The sequence below is a fragment of the Acanthisitta chloris genome, unplaced genomic scaffold (assembly GCF_000695815.1).
Source record: "Acanthisitta chloris isolate BGI_N310 unplaced genomic scaffold, ASM69581v1 scaffold19975, whole genome shotgun sequence".
NCBI classification, from domain to species: domain Eukaryota; kingdom Metazoa; phylum Chordata; class Aves; order Passeriformes; family Acanthisittidae; genus Acanthisitta; species Acanthisitta chloris.
In genome coordinates, this window is record NW_008672405.1 from 1 (window position 1) to 20259 (window position 20259).

The 20259-nt window shown below is 36.8% G+C and overlaps 1 protein-coding gene across 1 annotated transcript in view; it reads left to right on the forward strand.

Annotated features, from left to right (window-relative positions):
- The first annotated feature begins 4004 nt into the window (after positions 1-4004).
- Positions 4005-20259, forward strand: part of LOC103802067 (cAMP-specific 3',5'-cyclic phosphodiesterase 4D) — a 19474-nt gene continuing 3219 nt past the window's right edge. The window contains exons 1-6 of the mRNA XM_009074513.1: positions 4005-4052; positions 11183-11276; positions 14880-15052; positions 15996-16094; positions 16184-16348; positions 17401-17500. Coding sequence (XP_009072761.1) covers positions 4005-4052; positions 11183-11276; positions 14880-15052; positions 15996-16094; positions 16184-16348; positions 17401-17500 — 679 coding nt within the window. The remainder of the gene's footprint in view (positions 4053-11182; positions 11277-14879; positions 15053-15995; positions 16095-16183; positions 16349-17400; positions 17501-20259) is intronic.

Consider the following 20259-nt stretch of genomic DNA (forward strand, 5'->3'; position numbering starts at 1 on the left):
ACCCCTAAAATTCTATAATTCTATTATATGATTCTGCACAATAGCCATGGGACTTTAACTTAAACAGTCTGAGGTTTTTGGGGGATGACAGTATCACTATGAAATGTCCAATTGTGACTCTATAAACTCTTCAGGGTTTTTTCTTTCTTCTGTGTAGTCTGTCGTTTTGTACTCGTGGACCATGTTCCTTATTGCTGGGTATGTTTGCAGTTAAATTAGTTGAACTGTAGTTTGCGTGAATGGTGTCAACACTCTAAGCAAGTGAGGCTGTCAGTGGTGTCTTTCACATCCTCATGGTTTATCCCATCAATACCACCATCCCCACCCCCCACTCCCCAAAAATGTTTCTGTACTCTGAAATTTTTCACATTGGATATTTTCATAGCAGCCACTTAATATCAGATCACCGATGAAGAAAATGAGCATCATACAATAGCACCAAAGCTAACTTAAAACAGGGCCATTAGATTAAGACAGCCTGCTGATGGTCAGTAGAAATGGGTCAATAATCTGGCTCTTAACCCATTTAATGTGTCCTCTCTCAACACTGGGAGTGCTGTTGCTGAATAGTAGAGTGCTAAGTCAAATACCCTACAACAGTACAAGAATGTTGCACATTCAAATACACAAATGATACTGATTGACATTAATTACATTCCTATATCTAGTTTTTTAAATCAAGGAAATACCTGAAATACATGTGTTTTAGCTTTTCATTGATTACATACCCAGGACTGGTATTTTGTGAAGTGGCCTGAAGTTACCCATTCATCCTGCTTGCAAATTTTAATTGGCAGAAATTAACATTTTTGCAGTCATTTAAAAGTGTGCTAAAGCTGAACATTGCAGCTTCTGGAATGTCTGCCACCTCTTTTTATGACTCTTCTGGGGAAAGTTGTCTAGGCTTGTTGACTAAATATTAGCTAACATTTGCTGTGGGTATTAAGGGACTTCATGATCTATGTGCATTTCAAGGTCATTGTCTTGATTCTTTCAAAACACGCAACAGTGCTCATTAAAAACTTCCTTTTTTTATGAATTGTTTTATTCCTCATTTACTGTCACTTCAAATGATACCTTTGTCATTTCCATATCATTTGCTTGATTGGAGCCATTGTAGAAAATGTCATTATGCCCTTCTTCCCCCATGTTTTATCTTCATAGATGTATGTTTGTATAAAACCAAGAATCTCTGACTTGTTCTTTTCTTGAATTCATCTTGTTTGTGACAGCTATTTGCTGTACACTCATATATCCAACATAACCTCCTCTAAAGCTAATTGCAGCCTGGGAATTAAGGATGAAGATCAGAAAAATGATTCCTGTAAATCAGTGCTGGTGTGAATTTCCCAACTAGAAATTTCTAAGGTGTACTATGCTACGTATGTACTACATGCAGTCTAAGTCAAGGCATGCTTTCTGAGTCAGTACAGCAATTGGTAATTTAATGAGGTTGAGACTGTGGGTCTTCAAAAAATCATACGAACAGTAAGCAGTCAACATCGGGTGTAATTTCCTATTATCAGTATAGTTAACATGCAGCAAAAAGAAATTATTGTAACATATATGTACATTGGAGGAAAATGGTTTTTTCATGTTTTTAACAGCAAAATTACCTCTAATAGCTCCCTAAACACCCTTCAATAAAATCAACAAACTATGAACCAGTAATTCTTATGGATGTATCTTTGTCTCATGCATTGGTGGGGGGATAAAAAAAGTAAAGAGTTTAATAGATACTAAACAGCTGGTGTAATTTTAAATATTTCTTATCTGAATCAAGTTCTCTGCTTTTGGAAACCATTGCTAAGAATGAAACAGCCTTTAAAGCAGCAAAGTAAGACAAAATATTTAAAACCTTTGCTTTCTAATGTCTGCTCATACTACCTGTTGCAACCAAACTTTCATACCCATGGGCTTCATTCCTAAAGTAGCTAAAAATATAATGGCTCCTATTTTACCATTTTCTAACTCGTGCCTGGAATTGCCTTCTCAAGAAAAGTGGCTTATATTCAATTCTCAGTGTTGATGCTGGGTAGGTGGCAGCAGTGCTCTCTTGTGGGTGATTAGAAGACAATGCAACACAGATGCTGATAAACTTTGCATTCAGTATTAGAAAGCTGAGCTGGAAAAATCAGGAGAAATATTTTCCAGAACCACCTTTTGGCTTCTTTAATGTTTTGCTAAGTCTCTAGTAATTCCAGGTCTATTTTCAAAAGTAAATTGTTTTATATACATACACAGATCCAGAACATGTATAACCGTGCATGTTATAAAGAAAATGTGTCAGAAATGTTTTATGTTGCCTATTTTAAAGAAAACCATATGCCTTCTGTATGAAAATACGTAAGTGCTGATGATCTGTTGATTGTATTGTTGTCACGTTGCTATAAATTTCTCTGCTGCAAGAAAGAAATTTGTTGATACCATATTTTGCCCTATTGATTTTTACAGGTTCAATTTTTTTTTCAAGCACTTAATGTCACTGACTACTTCAGCCAAAACCTCTCTTATGACCATTCTTGGTCAGCATCTTCCAGTGAATCAGCAGTGTGGGATTAGGCTGAACACTGCACCTCATTCAGCTTGTCCTTAGGCATTTGCTCATTGTCATATTGGGAAGCCCTCCCTTCCTTCGATGCAACAAAGACTCAGAAATTTGCTGCAGTAGTGCATGTGCTTTGCAGAGAGTGGTGCAAGATAATCATAGAATGTCTTGGGTTGGGACTTTAAAGATCATCTAGTTCCAAGCCCCCTGCTGTGGCCATAATGTATTCCTCCTTTTAAGTTTTGGTCCCTGAGTGGCAGACGGTGGGCTATGTTATTTAATGCCTGAGTCAGCTCACTGACACACTCCACTTTCAATTAATCAATTCTTTTTTTCAATGATGTATAGCTGTAATTGATTATAATAATCTGCCAAGGCAGAAAGAGCAAAAGTTGAATAAATACAGTGAGAATTTGAGCACTGTTATTATCTCACTTCTTACATCTCCATGGAAGCTTAACATTTACTGGGAATTGTAAGACATGTGACTTGCTTAGCTTAATAATAACTGCGTTTATCTGTTAAAATAAAAAAGCAGTAGAAACTGGCAGCCTGGCCCAATAGTTTGAGGTAGATCAGCTTTTAATCGAGAGAGTGTAAAATCCAAAACCATTTTCATTGTTAACAGTACATCACAGACTGCTCAAGAAACCTGATAGCTTTATTTATATTGTTGCTTTTTTTTTTTCATAAAATACCTCAAAATATACTTTCCTTCCATCTGAAAAATTAAACCCACTGGATAATCCTCATGGATATGCACAATATGAATTTTAACTGCTTGGGTGATACATTCACTGAAGAGAGCTGGTAAATGATGCTGAAATGAGGAGCCCAATTATTTTTGAATGGCATGTGAATGCTGCAGGCAGAGATGCCATTAGTAAAGGGCATTTGCGGTAAAAAAAAAAGAAATACATAGCACATACCCAGGAGAGTCCCCAGCATCAACCAATGGGAAATTGCTGTACACTGTGACACCAGCCCTGCGGATTTATATCTTTTAGGGTGACATACTATTGGCTGCTAGTTAGGCTGTATGGGAGGGATCACTGCCACTGTCTGGCTTCCTCTTCAGGTCCTTATTTGGTAGCTGTTGATAGAGCAAGTCTTTGAGCAGCTGAGCATCTTGACATACATTATTCATTAAGTCCTGGTGTTCAGGAAATATGCATATCCCTAGCTCTTCAGAAATTTCTTCAGCTCGTACAATATGTCTCTTCAACGTTGCCTCTGAATGCTTGGAGTTTCACAAATGGCATTTATACAATCAGAAGACCACACGGTTGGATTTCATTTCAGTATGCCTCTTGTGCACACAGTTGCTGAGAACCTGAAGATCAGCAAAAAGAATTAGGAGAGGAAAGAAGGAATCTTTCTTCTTGGAAGTCTTTTGCAGTGTCAGATAGCAAAGAACTGATTAGCTTAGATTGGTAGGTTAGAAAAAAAATCAAAAATGCCTGAGGCAAACTATTTACTCTCAGTTTCTTGGGGATACATAAAGGTAGGATTTTGTTTTACCTCTTAAGAACCTTGATTTGTGGTGCATGATTGCATGATCACTGGATAGCATGAGTATTTGTGGCTGACATGATTGACTAATATGAGCATAAAATCAAAAAGTCAGAAAACAAGCCTTTGCTCAGCAATGACAATGAACTAAACAATATACAGTCTTTCTTAGAAACTACACTGGGACTTTTAAAATAATGTTGCTTCAGTGAATAATGAGACCTAGTTTAAAGCCAAAGAAATCTAGCAGAGTTTTGTGATCTTACAGAAAAAGGTTGCCACAAAACTGTATTTCTAGGCATTAAAAGATTTTTAAAAAAAAACGCAACTCACAACTGAGATACAATAGGAGGGAGGATGAGTAAAGAAGCTGAGGATAATGGGTGGATGCATGACTCATACTGGTTTCAATAGCTGAAGAAAGGGAAAATTACAAAGAGTATGTTCCAGCAGCATTTTTTGGTAGCCTCTGTGTGTGTGTGTGTGTGTGACAGCTTATTGATTAAAGCATTGGAAATTGCCATCTTCTAATATTGATCTACATTATTATGTAGGGCAGCTTTGAACTAGCTTGAAACTCCAATACTGCTAGAAAATGGAACTAAGTAAGCTTTTATCTCTTTTATGGATAAGTTTTGCACTAAGGAGTTAAATCAATATGCCTGTCAACACGCAGAACTGAAATCCACTTAATAGAAAACCACATCTGAGCTTCGTTTTAACCCTAAAAAGATGATGTTGGTGCTGAAAAAAGGTGCTGCTCTTATAATTGTTATCAAGTGCATGGGGGGAAAAAAAGAGAAAAATAGAAACATCATCCTGTATTTGACACACAATAACTGTACCAAATAATCCCATTTTAAAGAAAATTCTGATTTCTCCTGAATGGTGCAAGTGTTGAATTGAACACAAGACTTATATTCACACAAGACTTATATTCACACATATCTGAATCTCTTATGCTTTCTTGTATTAATATCTACTTTTGTGATACATATTTTTAAAAGAGAAGTGCAAAACCCTTATTAGGTGATTGTGTCTGATAGTGAGCATTCTCAGCTAATGCTGAATTGTTACAATATATTCTCAAGGATTTTGATCAGTCGGCATGAAGAAATATAATCCCATTATGCTAGCCAGGTGGATTCCTTTCTCATTTACTTAAACAACAAGATGAAATTACTTTGCATTCAGCTTAAAGTGAGGTATTTATTGTAATTTACTAGAAAGTATCTCCTACATTTCAAGGCAGCTGCTGTCATGTTCCTCCTTGCTAAATTAGAAAAATTCAGTCATCAGTTTAAAAATAAAAAATGTTCACTCGTATGATTTAGCATTTAGAATTGGTAGACTTTTTGCTAATTGAAGTTCAGCAAAGAACGTAGTGGCTGGAATTGAGTACATATGGGTAAAAATGTCCTCTGTATAGACAGTGTCCTATGCTGTCTATAGATGATGATTCTAGTTAAGAAGCTAAGGAGTACTTGAGCACAATTTTAGTACAGGTCACAGTGCACATGTTAGAGGAAAATGTGAAAAAGAAGCCAATCCAGTCTGATTTATGTGATGTTCAAAGAAATGAATTAGAGTATTTATAAGATTGTAAAGATTGAAACATCTTACTCTCAGAGATCATTGTATATGTTTGCATCCCTTATTGTATATGCATTTCTGTATTCTTCAGGCTGTGCTTCATCTGCTGTGAATTATATTTCAGATAATGGTTGTCATGTGGAGTGTTTGCTCCCAGTTTTTGTTGAGAATTTTTTCTTGAAAAAATGAGCACCACTATCAGAATGCCATCCTTAGAGATATGTGCCTCTCTGTAGCTTATATGTAAAAACCAGTGCCTGACATTGATATTTAACATGTGTACTTCTAACCCAAATCTTTAGCTATTAAGAATGTTGTTTATGTATTAAGAATGCTGCTGAAATCAAAGGCAGTTTTTCATTGATAAACTATATAGGCAGAAACCTTATGTTAATTTGTAAGGCTGACCTATTTTAAATTCCCTGTTTGTTTTATTGTAGAATACAAGGCTTCTCAAACCCAGTATAATAGTGTAGTTTATTCTTTTTTACAGTTACAAACATCTTTTAAAAATTACATTTATAGATATTTCAGAAACAAAATACAGTCATGTAAGTTTAATATTCCACATATTGAATGTTCCAGGGATGTATTCCATTCATGTCAGCTTTTACAACTGTAACCTAGAAATGAGGCAGCCAGTAAGAATGGAAATGGGATCTGTTGCCATGTGTGTTTGGGAGCCAGTGCAATGAAAGTCTCCAGATGCTCTTGGGCACTTTTGTTTTAGCCTCCACTGGACTTGAAGCTTTATTAATGCTCAAGCTTAAGGACAGGCAGGATGGGGGTTTCTGATCCATGGACTGCTTTCTAGCCCTAGCTTCACCTTCAGTACTGGTCCCCAAGGCTGTGGTGAAGACAGCCTCTTGCAGTCCTCTGGGTTCATCAGGTTTCTGTTGAGGAACAGAAAGCCTGTGTGGAGGAGGCTGTACTAGGGCAAGGAGTCTACACCAAGGGTAGTTCTGTGTGCTTCCTCCCACAACACAGCTAGCTGCTGGCTGCTTATTTAGTTAAGCTTTTTGTTATTGAGTCAAGAACTTTACAGAAAAATTGTAAAATGTTATAAAGTAAACAATAACCCCCATATATATTAAGCACACAGCCCAAATTTTTTCATGTACATAAATTGACTCCAGTGGGATCTTTGCTATGTCTTCGGAGCTGAAGTTTCTTTTTACTATACATGCAGAGACTTCCTAAAAATGCATCAGTGCTCTGGTTGCCATCTGGGAACATGGTTACTGCAAAAGTTTGTCTATGTATGTCTTTCTGTGTATCTTTGCTGACTTCAGAAAAGTATCTTACTTTTTCTCCCCCAAAAACTCAATGTATGCTCATCCTGGGTTGACAGCAGTTATATACATGCAGAGATATGCACACATTGAGCTTCAGCCCGGAAGGACGTAAACTACAATCCAGTTCTTTGGAGGTTACCACTATTTAGGAAATAGTTCTCAGTTTATTATCATTGGTGTATACACTTTTATTCTCATGTATTACAGTTTTCCCTCTGGCAGACCTCCTGAGTTTTTAAAGGGAAATAAAAGTGCACATGTACTTTTATTTGTCACTTTGGGGAGATTTTATATGTTATTTGGATGCTCTGCCTGTATTTGTGGGTTCTGCACGTCTTTGCCACCCCCTCCCTGCAAGCTGAGATTAAAATCAATAAAATCAATAGAAACAAATGAAACTTAGGAAATACTCTGCTTAAGGAAATGATTTTAGGAATTTTAGACGATAGTCTATGGCTCTGTCGCTGTGACATCAGTATTCAGAAGTGAAGAACTGTATAATTGACTTAATGGACATTTTATAGCCTGTCCATTTCCAGAGGGAATTCTAAGACTACAGTCAAGGACTGTGGTATTCCAAAGGGATATCTGTGTCATTTTTCCTATCTAACTATGCCTGGTCTTAATGTGGGAAAGTCTTTCTTTTAGAGTAAGAATACAATATATGCATAGGTCAGCCAAAAACCTCTGCTTCCTCCCCATGCTGAGCTGACAATATCAGAATTAAAGTGTATGGTGTAAATGTTTATTCATAAAAAGAGTTTTGGCCATTATGGTTTATTTTTTTCAACTTGGAAAGTATATTGTATTCAGATTTTCACATTCTTATTTAAAATATTATCCTTAACATTTACTACTATTAGGAACAAGGTGATTTCATGTCTTTTTTGAGTTGTTTTGAATAACATGCAGAGTATTATTTCCAAGAGGACAAATTATGAGAGTATGGAGCCTAGCCAACTTTCAAGCACTTAGGGGCGCCTGTTGGATGATGGAAACAGTGTTGGCTCACAGATGTATCAAACTTCTCTGATTGGCAGTAAACTCTTGTGGGAGCTGTGTGAGAGGCAGGATTTCATTATAAAGTAATTGTGCAGGTCTGTATAAATATATGAATCTGTGAAGCAGCAACTTTGTATGGGTGCACTTGGGACCAAATTAAATCTTTGAGAAATAGGTAAAACCAGAAGAATGATTTATTTTTTCCCCCCAGAAGTCAAGTTATTAAAACATTAGAGGATTAAGTAACATACAGATATATTGGAATAGGGTATAATCCACAAAAATGCCCAACCATCTTTATTTCTGTTTCTCTCTCGTGGTTTTTTTTGTCCTCAAAGAGCGTTATTGTTCTGCATTCAGAAACTGCTGCCTGCATATGATACTCAGCTTCATCTGATTCAATGGTGATGACGGTCGTAAGGCTTTGTCATATAATTACTAAATCAAAACAGTTCTCTAAACTCCTGCTTAGTCCAGAAGTTTTCAAAATAAATGTCAATTAAAGTCTTGTTGCTGTGGCGTCAGCAACATGTGAAAGAGTATGAGGAAATCATGCACTACAGTTCTTCAAAGCCAAAGGCTTCTCCAATTGAATTTGCTCTTAGCAGGAGAGCCTTGCAGAAGGTGGGGGACTTGTTTAACTGTGCACAAATGTACAGCAGTAACACAGGCTGTTCTGCAGTTCTTGTGCAGATAGTTGAGCTTTTATGTTCTAGTGACTTGTGGAGTGATGGGAGGTAGAGGATGAGGGTTTGCATCAGACTAGTAGAGAATGTAGCATCAGGAAAGACTGCTATGTACCTTCCATTTGTTGCGTACATCTGCACAATAAATATGTAGTTGGAAATTCTTAGACAACATATAGTCCATGAGTGCCATAATATTATTCCTTGTATGTAATAACGAACCTTCTCACTGCCTACTCCCCACAACAAAATGTATTATTTGGGGGGGAAGTGCTTCCAATTGTGTCATGTAGCCTCAGGAAAAACATAGTGCAAACAAACACCAGTTTACTCCTCCTTCAAAGCTGGGAAACTTTTAAGAAGAGTTCCTGAAGACTACATACCAGTAGTGGCCAGATGATCTCTTTTTCCGCAGTGTGGAACATGACACAAGTAGTATTGCTCTGCAGCGGAAACAGCATTGCCAAGTTGGGCATCATGTAGAAGGGTTTAATAGGAAACAATGAGACAGATGAGGAAGCTGGAGTCCAGTGAACTGGTTAATTAAATTAAGGAAGAGAGAATATTGGAGTGATAATGATATACTGATGGCATGCCTAGAAATTAATGTGATTTTGTCAACATCTGACATTTTATTAAGATTCTTATTCACAATATTTAATTTGAAGCTACAGTTTCTGGATGCCATCTGCAGACAAACCTTTTCATGAGATCTTCAGTTTTTGCCTTAATTCAGTTTCTCACCTTTGTGGGGAAAAAAAATGAAAAACATGCAAGTGTGAGTTAAGTGTGTTAAATGTTTAAAGACAGACTTGTAAAAATGGTCTTGAGATTTCTTCTTCTTGGGTCAGTCATTTTACTGCTTGGCAAACTTGACTTGTTATTTTTTAACATTTGACATTGGCAACCAACTTTAGACATTGCTAAAGAGGTTGATATTGGTTTTGCCCAGAAGGTATAGCTCTGTAGTTCATAGTGTGTGTAGCTGTATTTGTAGTTTGGTTCTAATTTTCAGACATATGTTAAACACTTGCTAGCACATTGCTGTATCTGAGATCAAAGCTGAGCCTTTGGCTTGTGACTAAAGTAGGATTCAGTCTTTGTAGCTCAGGAACTTCCTGAGCTGATGGCATGTCAAGATGGCAGGAAAATGTACTGTGAATAGTTAGTGTTATATTAAAGGTAATTTTTATTTGGCACACTATGAGCAATACAGTAATTGGTGACTTACAAAGACATTGTGAAGAAAATAACCCCTTTCACTGTGCAAGGCCGCTTTGAAGAAAGGGCTTTGATTCCAGTGGAATGGAAAGGAGGTGGTTAATGTTTACTCTAGTGATTTATCCCCTTTGAAGAAGAATAAATTACCAGTTTTCAACATAGAAGAATGTTTACAGGTATATGTACTAAAGATAGCTCTTGCTTGATGTAATGAATATAACTGGGTGAACAAGGTGAAAGATGATTCTGAAAGTGGCACAAATCATTTGGCTTTGTTAAGAGAAAAGATGCCTGAGAAATCAAACAGTGGAATGAAAGGATGACACAATAGGAGGCAAAATTCAGTAGCGACAGATGCATGCTAATTTACATTGGCAAGAGTTGTTTGAATTGTTAATAAGTATTGTTGAGTTTTGTTTGTTGGTAATAACAAGGCAGAGCTACAGTCAATGAAAATGCATCTAAGATAGCTAGAGCTGTATTATGCAATTAACCATTTGAGCATAATGCCACAGGATATCATTTCACCCTGGAAGGAATCAAGAAAGACTTAGTGATGACTACCTAATCAGTTACACATTTTGTGGAATATTAATATCCACTTCTATCCTATAGAGTGTAGAGTGAATTGCTAACTTAGAGGGAAATGGAAGGCGTTTCCACCAATGGATATTTCCTACCCCAGTGTTTCATTGAGATGCTGACAGTTTTCTGAGATCGTGGAATGGTCAAGTCATTGAGCTGATAAAGTATAGTAATTTTAGATCAGAGATAACAAAACCTACCTCTATTCACATTGGCTTGTAGGAAATCCATAAGATATTTTGATTATTTTGAGCAATACTATCAAATACACTTGAGTAGATTAATGATGAGAGGTAAGATAAACTTAAAATCTTAGCAAATGAATTGCAAAAAATGCACAAATAGATTTATTTACAAATATGATGAGAAAATGCGAGTAGAGAACAGGTCCTACATAAAATACATTTGTATTTTCTTTCCAAGTCAAGAGTAAAAATTTGGAAAGACAATATTTGTGTGTGCACCTGTGTTAGATTTCAGTTACGAGTAGAAAATTGTTCGTTAGTCATTGAATCATTAAGGTGTATTTTAGGAGGTTAAACATATTACTGTCCAACCCCTGAATAAGTTGGTAGGGTAGATCAATAATAGGAGTGATTTCTGCTTTCATGGTTATCTTACTGCAGTATATATTCTTAATGTCATGTCCTTTCCCCAGCTATAAATGACTGCATTTTCTTATCCTAACTAAAATACATCTCGGTCACTAACTTTACACTTTCTTGTTTTTTGTTTTCCAGTTTAAAAGAATGCTCAACCGGGAGCTAACCCACCTATCTGAAATGAGCAGGTCAGGCAATCAGGTCTCAGAATATATATCAAACACATTCTTAGGTAAGACTGTGAAGAGTTAACTTTTTTTGCCTTTTGTGTTTTGGGGATTTTTTATCATTCTCTGGCTGTGTTAGAGCTTAAAAGCAAGCGGCTTTCCATACTAATTTCTGCTTTCAGAAACTGCGCATTTAGCATCTCATTGTTCAATGCTTGTGCAGGGAGATCAGGTTAGATCCATTTCCTCACAACGCAAATTGTGTATGTGATTTCCCTATGTGTGTAATTGCAGATAAATATTCATATACATACTTTCATGTAACATTGAAACTACTATATTGCTACCATATTAAGAAATTAATATGCAATGAATTAATTATATATTTAAAAGAATTTTTCCACTGTGTTTTCCTTACAGGAATTACTGCAGAGGTTTCGGTGTGTATTTAGCACAAGTAACCTCATAAAATCTCATAGCCTGTAGTTATGGTACTTTGGTATTCCCTGCCTTCTCATGCGTGGGTAGATGAATATGACTAAGTCAACATCTGAACAGGCTGTTGCCAGGAGGATTTGTGCAGTTCAGGAGCTTGGCATGGTGGGATGTGAGCATTAACAGCAGTCAACACAGTATTACAGAGTATGGTTCCTCCTGTATGGTGAGGGTTTTTTTTCCAAAGCTGGTGAAAATCAATAGCATGAAGATAAAGATTCTATACAATCTCAAATGTGTTTTGAGCAGAACACCATTGGTTCATAAAGACTGTGCATGTAAGAGGCACAGCTGAATTAGGGTAACAAGTACTTTTAAAGGTGCCAGTTATACATATTAAGATCCATCTTGTTCTCTTTGTGTGAGATACCATAGCTGGTGCTTTTTGTGTTTGTTTTTTGTTAGGTGGAGGTTTTTTGTTTGTTTGAGGATTTTTGTTTGTTTGTTTTTTGGTTTTTTGAAAGAAGCAAGTTTTTTTTAATGTACATTTTATCCTGTCACCATGTCCTAAGTGGACTGTTTAATGTGCCTATTCACTTGGCTCATGGTTGCAGTAGTGTGCCAAGCACTGCGGCACAGCAGAGTTTCAGGCAGTGAGAAGGGGGTGAGCCTCTGTCATGGAGAAGGAATATTGTCCAGCTTCAGGAGGCCTGAAAGCCACAGTGTGGAATTGCCTGAGAGGATGACCCACTTAGGCTGAAAAGACTGAGATGCCAGCTCCTGCTTACTTTTTTTTGAAACCTAAAGAATTACTTTGACAGGGTAAGGAAATGCATCTGTCAGCCTTTCACATGAGATCTCAGTCTTGAGCAGAAAGAGGGCTGCAAAGGCAATCAGGTCTAATTTACTGAGCCATGGATACTGTTTTTGTGGCTGCATGAAATCTAGGTTATTTAAAGTTGTAGGTGAGACTGGATGTGGCACTTGGTGCCGTGCATGGTCTAGTGACGACAGTAGGGTTGGACTTGATGATTTTTGAGGTCTCTTCCAACCCGGTTGATTCTATGAGTCTATGAATACAATGCTGAAAACCCCTCATCTACAGATGTATTGCTTAGTCTATTCAGAATATGCATTCCAAGTGTATAGGTTCTGAGCAACTATGTAAAGAGGAAAAACATTCTCTCCATAGAAAATTTAAATGAGTCTAGTTATTATCTAGCTTATTTTTCCAATAGTAATCCATCTCCTGAACCTCTACAGACTTGCTCACATTTGTAAGTTAAAAATGTGTCATGAGGAGACAGGGGTTTCTGTTCTTCCTCTTCAATAAATGACTGTTTTCCCAAAGGGCTGTGTGACATGTATGAAGTCATTTATAAAGACAACAAATATATTATGTGTATAAGAATTAAGGCTCCTATAATGAGTATTATAATATGCAAGGTTTTTCTTTATCAATGTCATTAGCCTGTTTCCTATGAATGGAAAATGTTTGAGAACCTGCCAATGAGCATAGCACAACAAGGTCAAAATGGCAAGCTGTCTTTTCTGGATGTTCAGATGGGCACAGCCCTGTGCTTACAGTTACAAAAGCAGAGGCAGTCCCATTGAATTCCTCTGGAGATCTAAAGTCATTCAGACACACACTGCCTTTCACTTGAGTTAGTCTGACAGCTCGACTTATGAACCTCCCTTTGATGGGTCTAAACTTTGTGCATACGACTGAAACCATAAACATCAAAGCATGAACACGAGTCACTGCTCCTCATCTGTTGTCAGTTTGCACCAGGCAAGGGCTGCAGTGCTCCACCTCCCCTTTTATTCTGTATGAGGAGAGCAATGAAGTATGGCGAGGGCAATCGGGGAACTCAGTGCTGCAGGCTAAAACTTGGTGACATTTCCACAGCCTCTTCTTCGCTGTGATTTTTTCAGAATTTGAGGTGTCCATTAAATGTGGCTGCTAAGGGATAATTAAAAAACAAACAAACAAAAAAATAAATGGAAAAAAAAAAAGTGAAAAAGGAAACACCTAAAAACTGGCATGGACTTGCTGCCCTTGTCTGGTTTCAATGTCTGCATTGAAAATGAATATTGCAGGAAGGAAAAAATGGACTTGTTTTCAAAAGCCCAAATTTTCATATTTTCTTGTTTAAAATTTCTTATATTTTAAGGTGTTAAGTTGTTTTGGCTCATTTCCTGTGCTAGAAATATATTTTCTGTATTTTCCTGTGTTTACTGGATTATTTCTTGAGGAATAGAAAAGGTGCAGGTACATTTCAGCAAAGAAGAGATAATTTGGAAGGAGTCATTAAAACTCTAGTTGAAATACAATATGAGTAGAAAGAAAAAAAATAATGCAAATTCCTAGCAGTTTTGGCAGGGGAGTCATTTGTTGCACTAATTTGGGTTTCTTTGGGTAACACAGATGTCTGCAGTGCTCCACAACTCCATACTGTTTCTGCAGCAATCATCTGGCGCTTGCCTAAATATTCTCTACTCTCAGTTTAATCCTTGTCTAAAGTTTTGCTGGCACATGTGTTTATGAATTGTATGAAATGATTCTGCTGATACTCCTATGGAGGTGAAAGCCCACAGCAAAATCCAGGGGGTTAGCAAAACAGTCCTTTTGTTGTTTTTATAGACTCTGGTTGGGAGGTGCAGAAACACACGGCATTGCTGGTGTGAACTGCTTCTGCACCCAAAGTGCTTGTAGGTGTAGCTGGCAAAAGACTTTCCAAGTTGTACAGTCTTATTAAATAGGACCAGTCCCGAACTATTGGGTTCTTTGAGTCCTGAAAAAGTCTTGTAAAGGTTTACAGGAAGACACTGGATTGTTTTGGAAATACAGTTGCAGAGAGTGTTTTTCCTGGAAAAGAAAAAAAAATTACATTTTGTTGCAAAATGGTTTCCTGTTTAGTTGTAATGACATTTTTATAATGAAAGGATTGACCCTTTCTGCAGTACTAGGGGTGCAGGAGAAGTGACAATTAGTCACGAGATGCTTTTAAAGCCAGTTCTAAAATAATGAGGTGATTTGAGTAAGAGAGATCTGCTGGTACTGAAGTATAGGTCTGTGTTTATCATTTCATGTTTTTACCACTCTTGATGTAAATTATTTGTTGCAAAATGTACAAATTTAAAAGTGAAAAAAGTTTTGTAAAAAATTAGTTAATTTTATAATATTTGCAGTTTTTATAAAAATTATTCTCTTTTTATTCATTCATTTGAAGACAAACAACATGAAGTTGAGATCCCTTCTCCGACACAGAAAGAGAAAGAGAAAAAGAAGAGGCCAATGTCCCAGATCAGTGGAGTCAAAAAGCTCATGCACAGCTCTAGTCTAACCAATTCCAGTATTCCCAGATTTGGAGTTAAAACAGACCAAGAAGACGTCCTTGCCAAGGTATAGAATATATAAATCCTTGACTTTAAACCATTAAATTAAAATAGGGTGTGAATTTTTCAGTATTATTCTATCCTCTGCTTATAACTATAGATTTCAAGCTGTAGCACCAAGTGCTGGTCTCACTTGAAATAATTCAAATTTGTTGAAGTGGAAGAATAGCAAATAGAATCAAGCCATAATGGTTCACTTCAGTGTGAACAGGATTTCATCTGGAGATGAAATGTAAATTAGCATTTGTGTATCCATTAATAAAGTTCATTATTCAGAAAAAATAACTGAAGAATGAAGAGCAAACATACCACATACACAGGAATTAAAACCTATTTTTTGAAAAAGCACAACAGGTATATAGCATTAGAGCTATATTTCATGCCTTCAGCTGTATCATTTTTTGTGCATCCTTTGTGGTTTTGTTTTCAGTGAAATTTCCTATGATTTTTTTTCCACACCAGCAGCTAACTACTTGGCAATAATAGAAAACTGGTATAAAGTGAGTTTTATGCCTATCCTTATGTTCTCAGAAATTTCCCCCTTTATTTGAAGCGTGTTTCTGAGAACCAGGGAGAGAGCAGCAGAATTACAGCATCTCTGGAGGTTTTGGCCTTGCTGAACTTTGTTGTCAATGGGCAGTGAGATAGCAAAGTGTGTCAGTTCAGCTCATTCAAGATACTGCAGTATTATTTCTGCTGGAGCACTCCACTTAAGAGGGACTCTTTCCTCCTTAGTGAACTAAAATCTGAAAAGCTGGTAGATGCAAATATCAATACTGCAAAATTTGTCATATGACCAGACTTTGGTCCTTCCAGACTTCAGGATGTAAATTTCACCATGGTAAGGTTTGAATCTTCACAAGTCCTGTTTTTGTAACTGTTTCAGTCAAAAATTGCTGGAATTTGTGTGTTAGGTTTCAATGTGTTTGTTCAATGTGTTTCTACTCTAGGAATTAGAAGATGTGAACAAATGGGGCCTTCAGGTTTTCAGAGTAGCAGAGTTATCTGGAAACAGACCTTTGACTGTCATCATGCACACGATTTTTCAGGCAAGTAGGAGCAGCCATGCTGCTTTTTGCTTATCTAGGAGATTTTTTCTGAGCTTTGTAATTTAATTGTTTTTCCTTTTCTTTTATAGGAACGGGACTTGTTAAAAACTTTCAAGATTCCAGTAGATACTTTAATAACATATTTGATGACCCTGGAAGACCATTACCATGCAGATGTGGCATATCACAATAACATACATGCTGCAGATGTTGTTCAGTCAACCCATGTCCTGCTATCAACCCCAGCATTAGAGGTAAACTACTCTGAGGAGGAAAAGTGGCAGTCATGAGAGAAGGAGAAATACTTTTATCCCCATAAGTATTTCAAAACTGTTTGAAAAAAACATGCATATTTTTTTAATAGTAATTTGTTAAAAGTTTTGACTCTTTTTCATAATGACCAGTCTTTAATGTTACTGAATACATCTGCTTTGCCTTCTTAAAAAGAGGGTTATAAGTGGACCTGAAGACTGCTGGCAGGTCTTGATCCTCAAAGACTGGGGAGTTCTCCTGAGATAGATATTTTATTGCTGTCAAGAAGAAAGATCAGATAATGTTCTTAAAACACCACTGGCTTCATCAAACAGCTGAGCTCGTCATCAGTAACATTTCTGGGGTTTTTTTTTCCAGATCAGCTGTTTTTCACAGCCTCGTTCTCAACAGAGCTTTAGCTGGTAAAATGGCAATGTCTGCCCAGTGCCACTGCTCACCTACGCATTTGTGAGCTGTTCTTGATGAATTATTAAAGCATTTATATAATATGGATGCTTCTGATGACAGAGGACGGGGCTCAGTGACATTCCAGGTCCATTGCAATCATCTCTGCCTGTCTTCCTAATTATCTCATACAGGTGGAAAATCAGTAAATGTTATGATGTCTTGTAGTCTGTCACTGTTCCCTTTAGCATTATATAGGGGATGTGCATCTTTCAAGTACAGGACAATACATAGGAGTTAGGCTGAAATATTTAACTTCAATTGGTGCTGTAAGTTAGAAACCTGTACTTAATGATCTAATAAAAGTGGATTTATTTACAGACTGAAGTTGAAAACGCATCAGTTGTGACAGAATTTAGTGATGCTGTCAGTATGAAGTATAGATCATTTTCCTTTGGCCAAACTTGAAATATTTATGAAATGCTACATAATTGACAAATTGGGCAAAGGTTATCTTAGCCATGTGTAAGGTCTCATGGTCTATTCCCAGTATGTTTTGTTTGTTCAGATCTAGATTCACAGTGGAGCCCTTTCTGTTGGAAGCTGGTTTTCACTGTTTGATTGTAATTTCTGTTTCATGATTTTCTAGGCAGTGTTCACTGATTTGGAGATACTTGCAGCAATTTTTGCCAGTGCAATACATGATGTAGATCATCCTGGGGTTTCAAACCAGTTTCTTATCAACACAAGTAAGTTTGAATTTCTGTGGTTTTCTCAAAAATATGTTGCAAGGTCTACACATTAGCACCTGGAAAATACACAGTTCATTCCTAGTTTGCTTCTGTCTGCAACTTTTCTCAGTAAATAGATTGGAGGTTGTATTTTAAACCGGATGTTATTTTGCATTTCTTGTAACTTTAGAAATAATTTTCATAGTACCCTCTAGCAAGAATTACCAAGATGTGAACTACAAACCTGGCATTGTTTCAATGTATCAGATGTGGTCTCTTCTGGAAAACAGTTTATTTACATTAAATAAATTAAGTTGGGTCATAGGAGAAGAATTGAAGATAATAAAATAAAAATTAAGAAGGACAACAGTTTGTGCTTATATTGGAAATATATCAAATGACCAAGGACAGAAATTCAGAAAACAAGTTTCTTTTTAGCAAGCAGACTGTCAGGCCCATCTCTGTCTCTGCCTGGATGCTGTACTTGACTTTTGGTCTCTCATGCCTTGTGGACTGAATTTCCTCAGCCTGTTCCTGTGGGTTATGGCAAACCTGTTTTTTCTCCTTTCAACCCCAATGTCATCTTCAAATTTGAAACCCAGCGTACTTGTTCTGCATTTCTCAAGGCTGTTGCCTGGAGCATTACATGAACCTTTCCCCCGTCTTTAATATTCCACTGAAAGAAAAACACTATTAGGCTCATTGAACCTGACCATGGCACATTTACTGAATGGATTGTTGCCCCAGTGTAACCTGCTTTGATTTCACTGGTGTAGGTCACTATTATAAGTGGGTAGCATTTTCTAGGTCAGTAAAAGTTCCATCATACAATGTTATTTCTTTTGCTGTCTGACAACTTCTTCTTTTATGATAACTGACCCAGAAGTACAAAGTTGAAATTATACTAATAATCCAAACACAAAAGAACAAGAAGCAACAGAAATTGAAACATACCTAGGATGGTGTATTTGACCCATCTGGTTGCACTTTTATAGACACTGTTATTCCTGCACTTGGGCGAATCTATTGCACTGGTGCTAAAATAGAATGACCCCTAATCAGCAGTATAGTTTGGGGGGAGCTCCTCTTCTGACTCATTGCTGCTGTACATCCACTCCAGTTTAACCTGCATCTAATTTTGTTTGTCTTAATGGCCTCAGGGCCACCCTACAATGAAATTGGATGTGATGACTCATCTGCTTGGAGGAGGATTGTGATTGACTATAGATTTTTCATGGTCTATTGGTAATCAGTACAGTTCAGCAGTGTAGTATAGGAAGACAGTGAATCAAGCTGTGTGCACAAAACATTGTATAGAACTGTTTTTATATTATTAAGAGTGGGCATATGTAAGTAAAGTTTTTCTTTGCTTGTTTAATCAGAAATTGAGTATCAGGATATATTGGTGACTCTGACATTCTGTGGGGAAACCAGTGAGTTGTTCAGGTTTAAGCAGGATGACCTGTTAGTCGAAGGGATGAGTAGTGGTACATAAAGCTTTTACTTTAAGGCAGACAGTTGAAATTCAGCTAAGATAAGCATTATTCTGATGCTGCTTACTTAGTGGCTTACAAGAAATATCTCATTTTTCTCAATTCAGCTTTTGATAAGAGGAGGCTTCTGTGTCAATCAGGTAACATCACTAGTTGCAAGCCCTGTTTGCCCCTGAAACAAGGGGATTTTGTCCCTTATAAATTGCTCTGTGTACAAGGAAGAAACTCTAGGCACAGACAGAAAAAGACCATTTAATGTACGTCTCAAATCCAAAATTTCCCTAGTGAACCTTACAATGTATTAACATTTCACTAAGTTGTATAAGAATACATTTTAAAAAATCATAATAGACTTCCAGTTACTTAGTGTGTACATATTTGCTGTATTTTCAGCTTATTTTTAATAATTAGTCATGTGATTTTTCTGAATGTTATTTTCTTATTTGAAGTCTATTGCAGAGTTGTCAGAGAAACTGATCTCTCTTGAATGTTATTAAAGAACAAACAAATATGGATTGTATTAGCATCAGAGATGCTTATATGATCAGTGTAACTCTGTCCTTCCACACAAATACTCTTGAAGCTAATGCATTACAGAGGTTACCAAGGGTGAACTTTCTTCCATTTCCACATTCATTTCAAAACTGAGTACATTTAGCCGTGTCTGTAGCTCCAGCACTTCCAAAGTATTTTGGCAATGTCAAGTGATTTGCAGTTGGGGCTCATCAGAAGGCTGTTTGCAAGGAAAATAAACTCTAGCACTTGTCCTCTTTGTAAGAAAAACAACAAGTAGGCGAGTTTGTGTCTTCTGTGAAAGGCAAAAGAGAGATCCTGTGACAAACTTGCTTTCAGTTTTGCTGCCATTGTGATGAAGAAAGACAGAGTTTCCTGATTCAACAGATCATTTTATTCAAGGCAAGGAAAGGAAGAGAGTAGGAGAATAGATAATGATACTAACGAAATCTGAAGATCAGAGCTTTTATAGGCTTCCCATTGAGCCAGAGGGATTTTAAAACATAGCTGCTCTAAAAGAAGATGAAGAGAACAAAAAGTAGATTAGACTGACGTTATGGTTAATGTAGGATAGAACAGCTGTAATAAATAGAAGTTAATATTGCACATGGCAAGCATGACTGCATAAAAAATACTTGTTTTTTTTATGACAGATTCATTTACAAGCTGTGTCTTAAAGCATATTCAAGCTGACTGTGCAGTATTCTCACATAGAAGCTAAAGCTGTGCAAAAAGTTTTTGCTTTTATTTGTCTGAGCAGCCTGTTCAGCA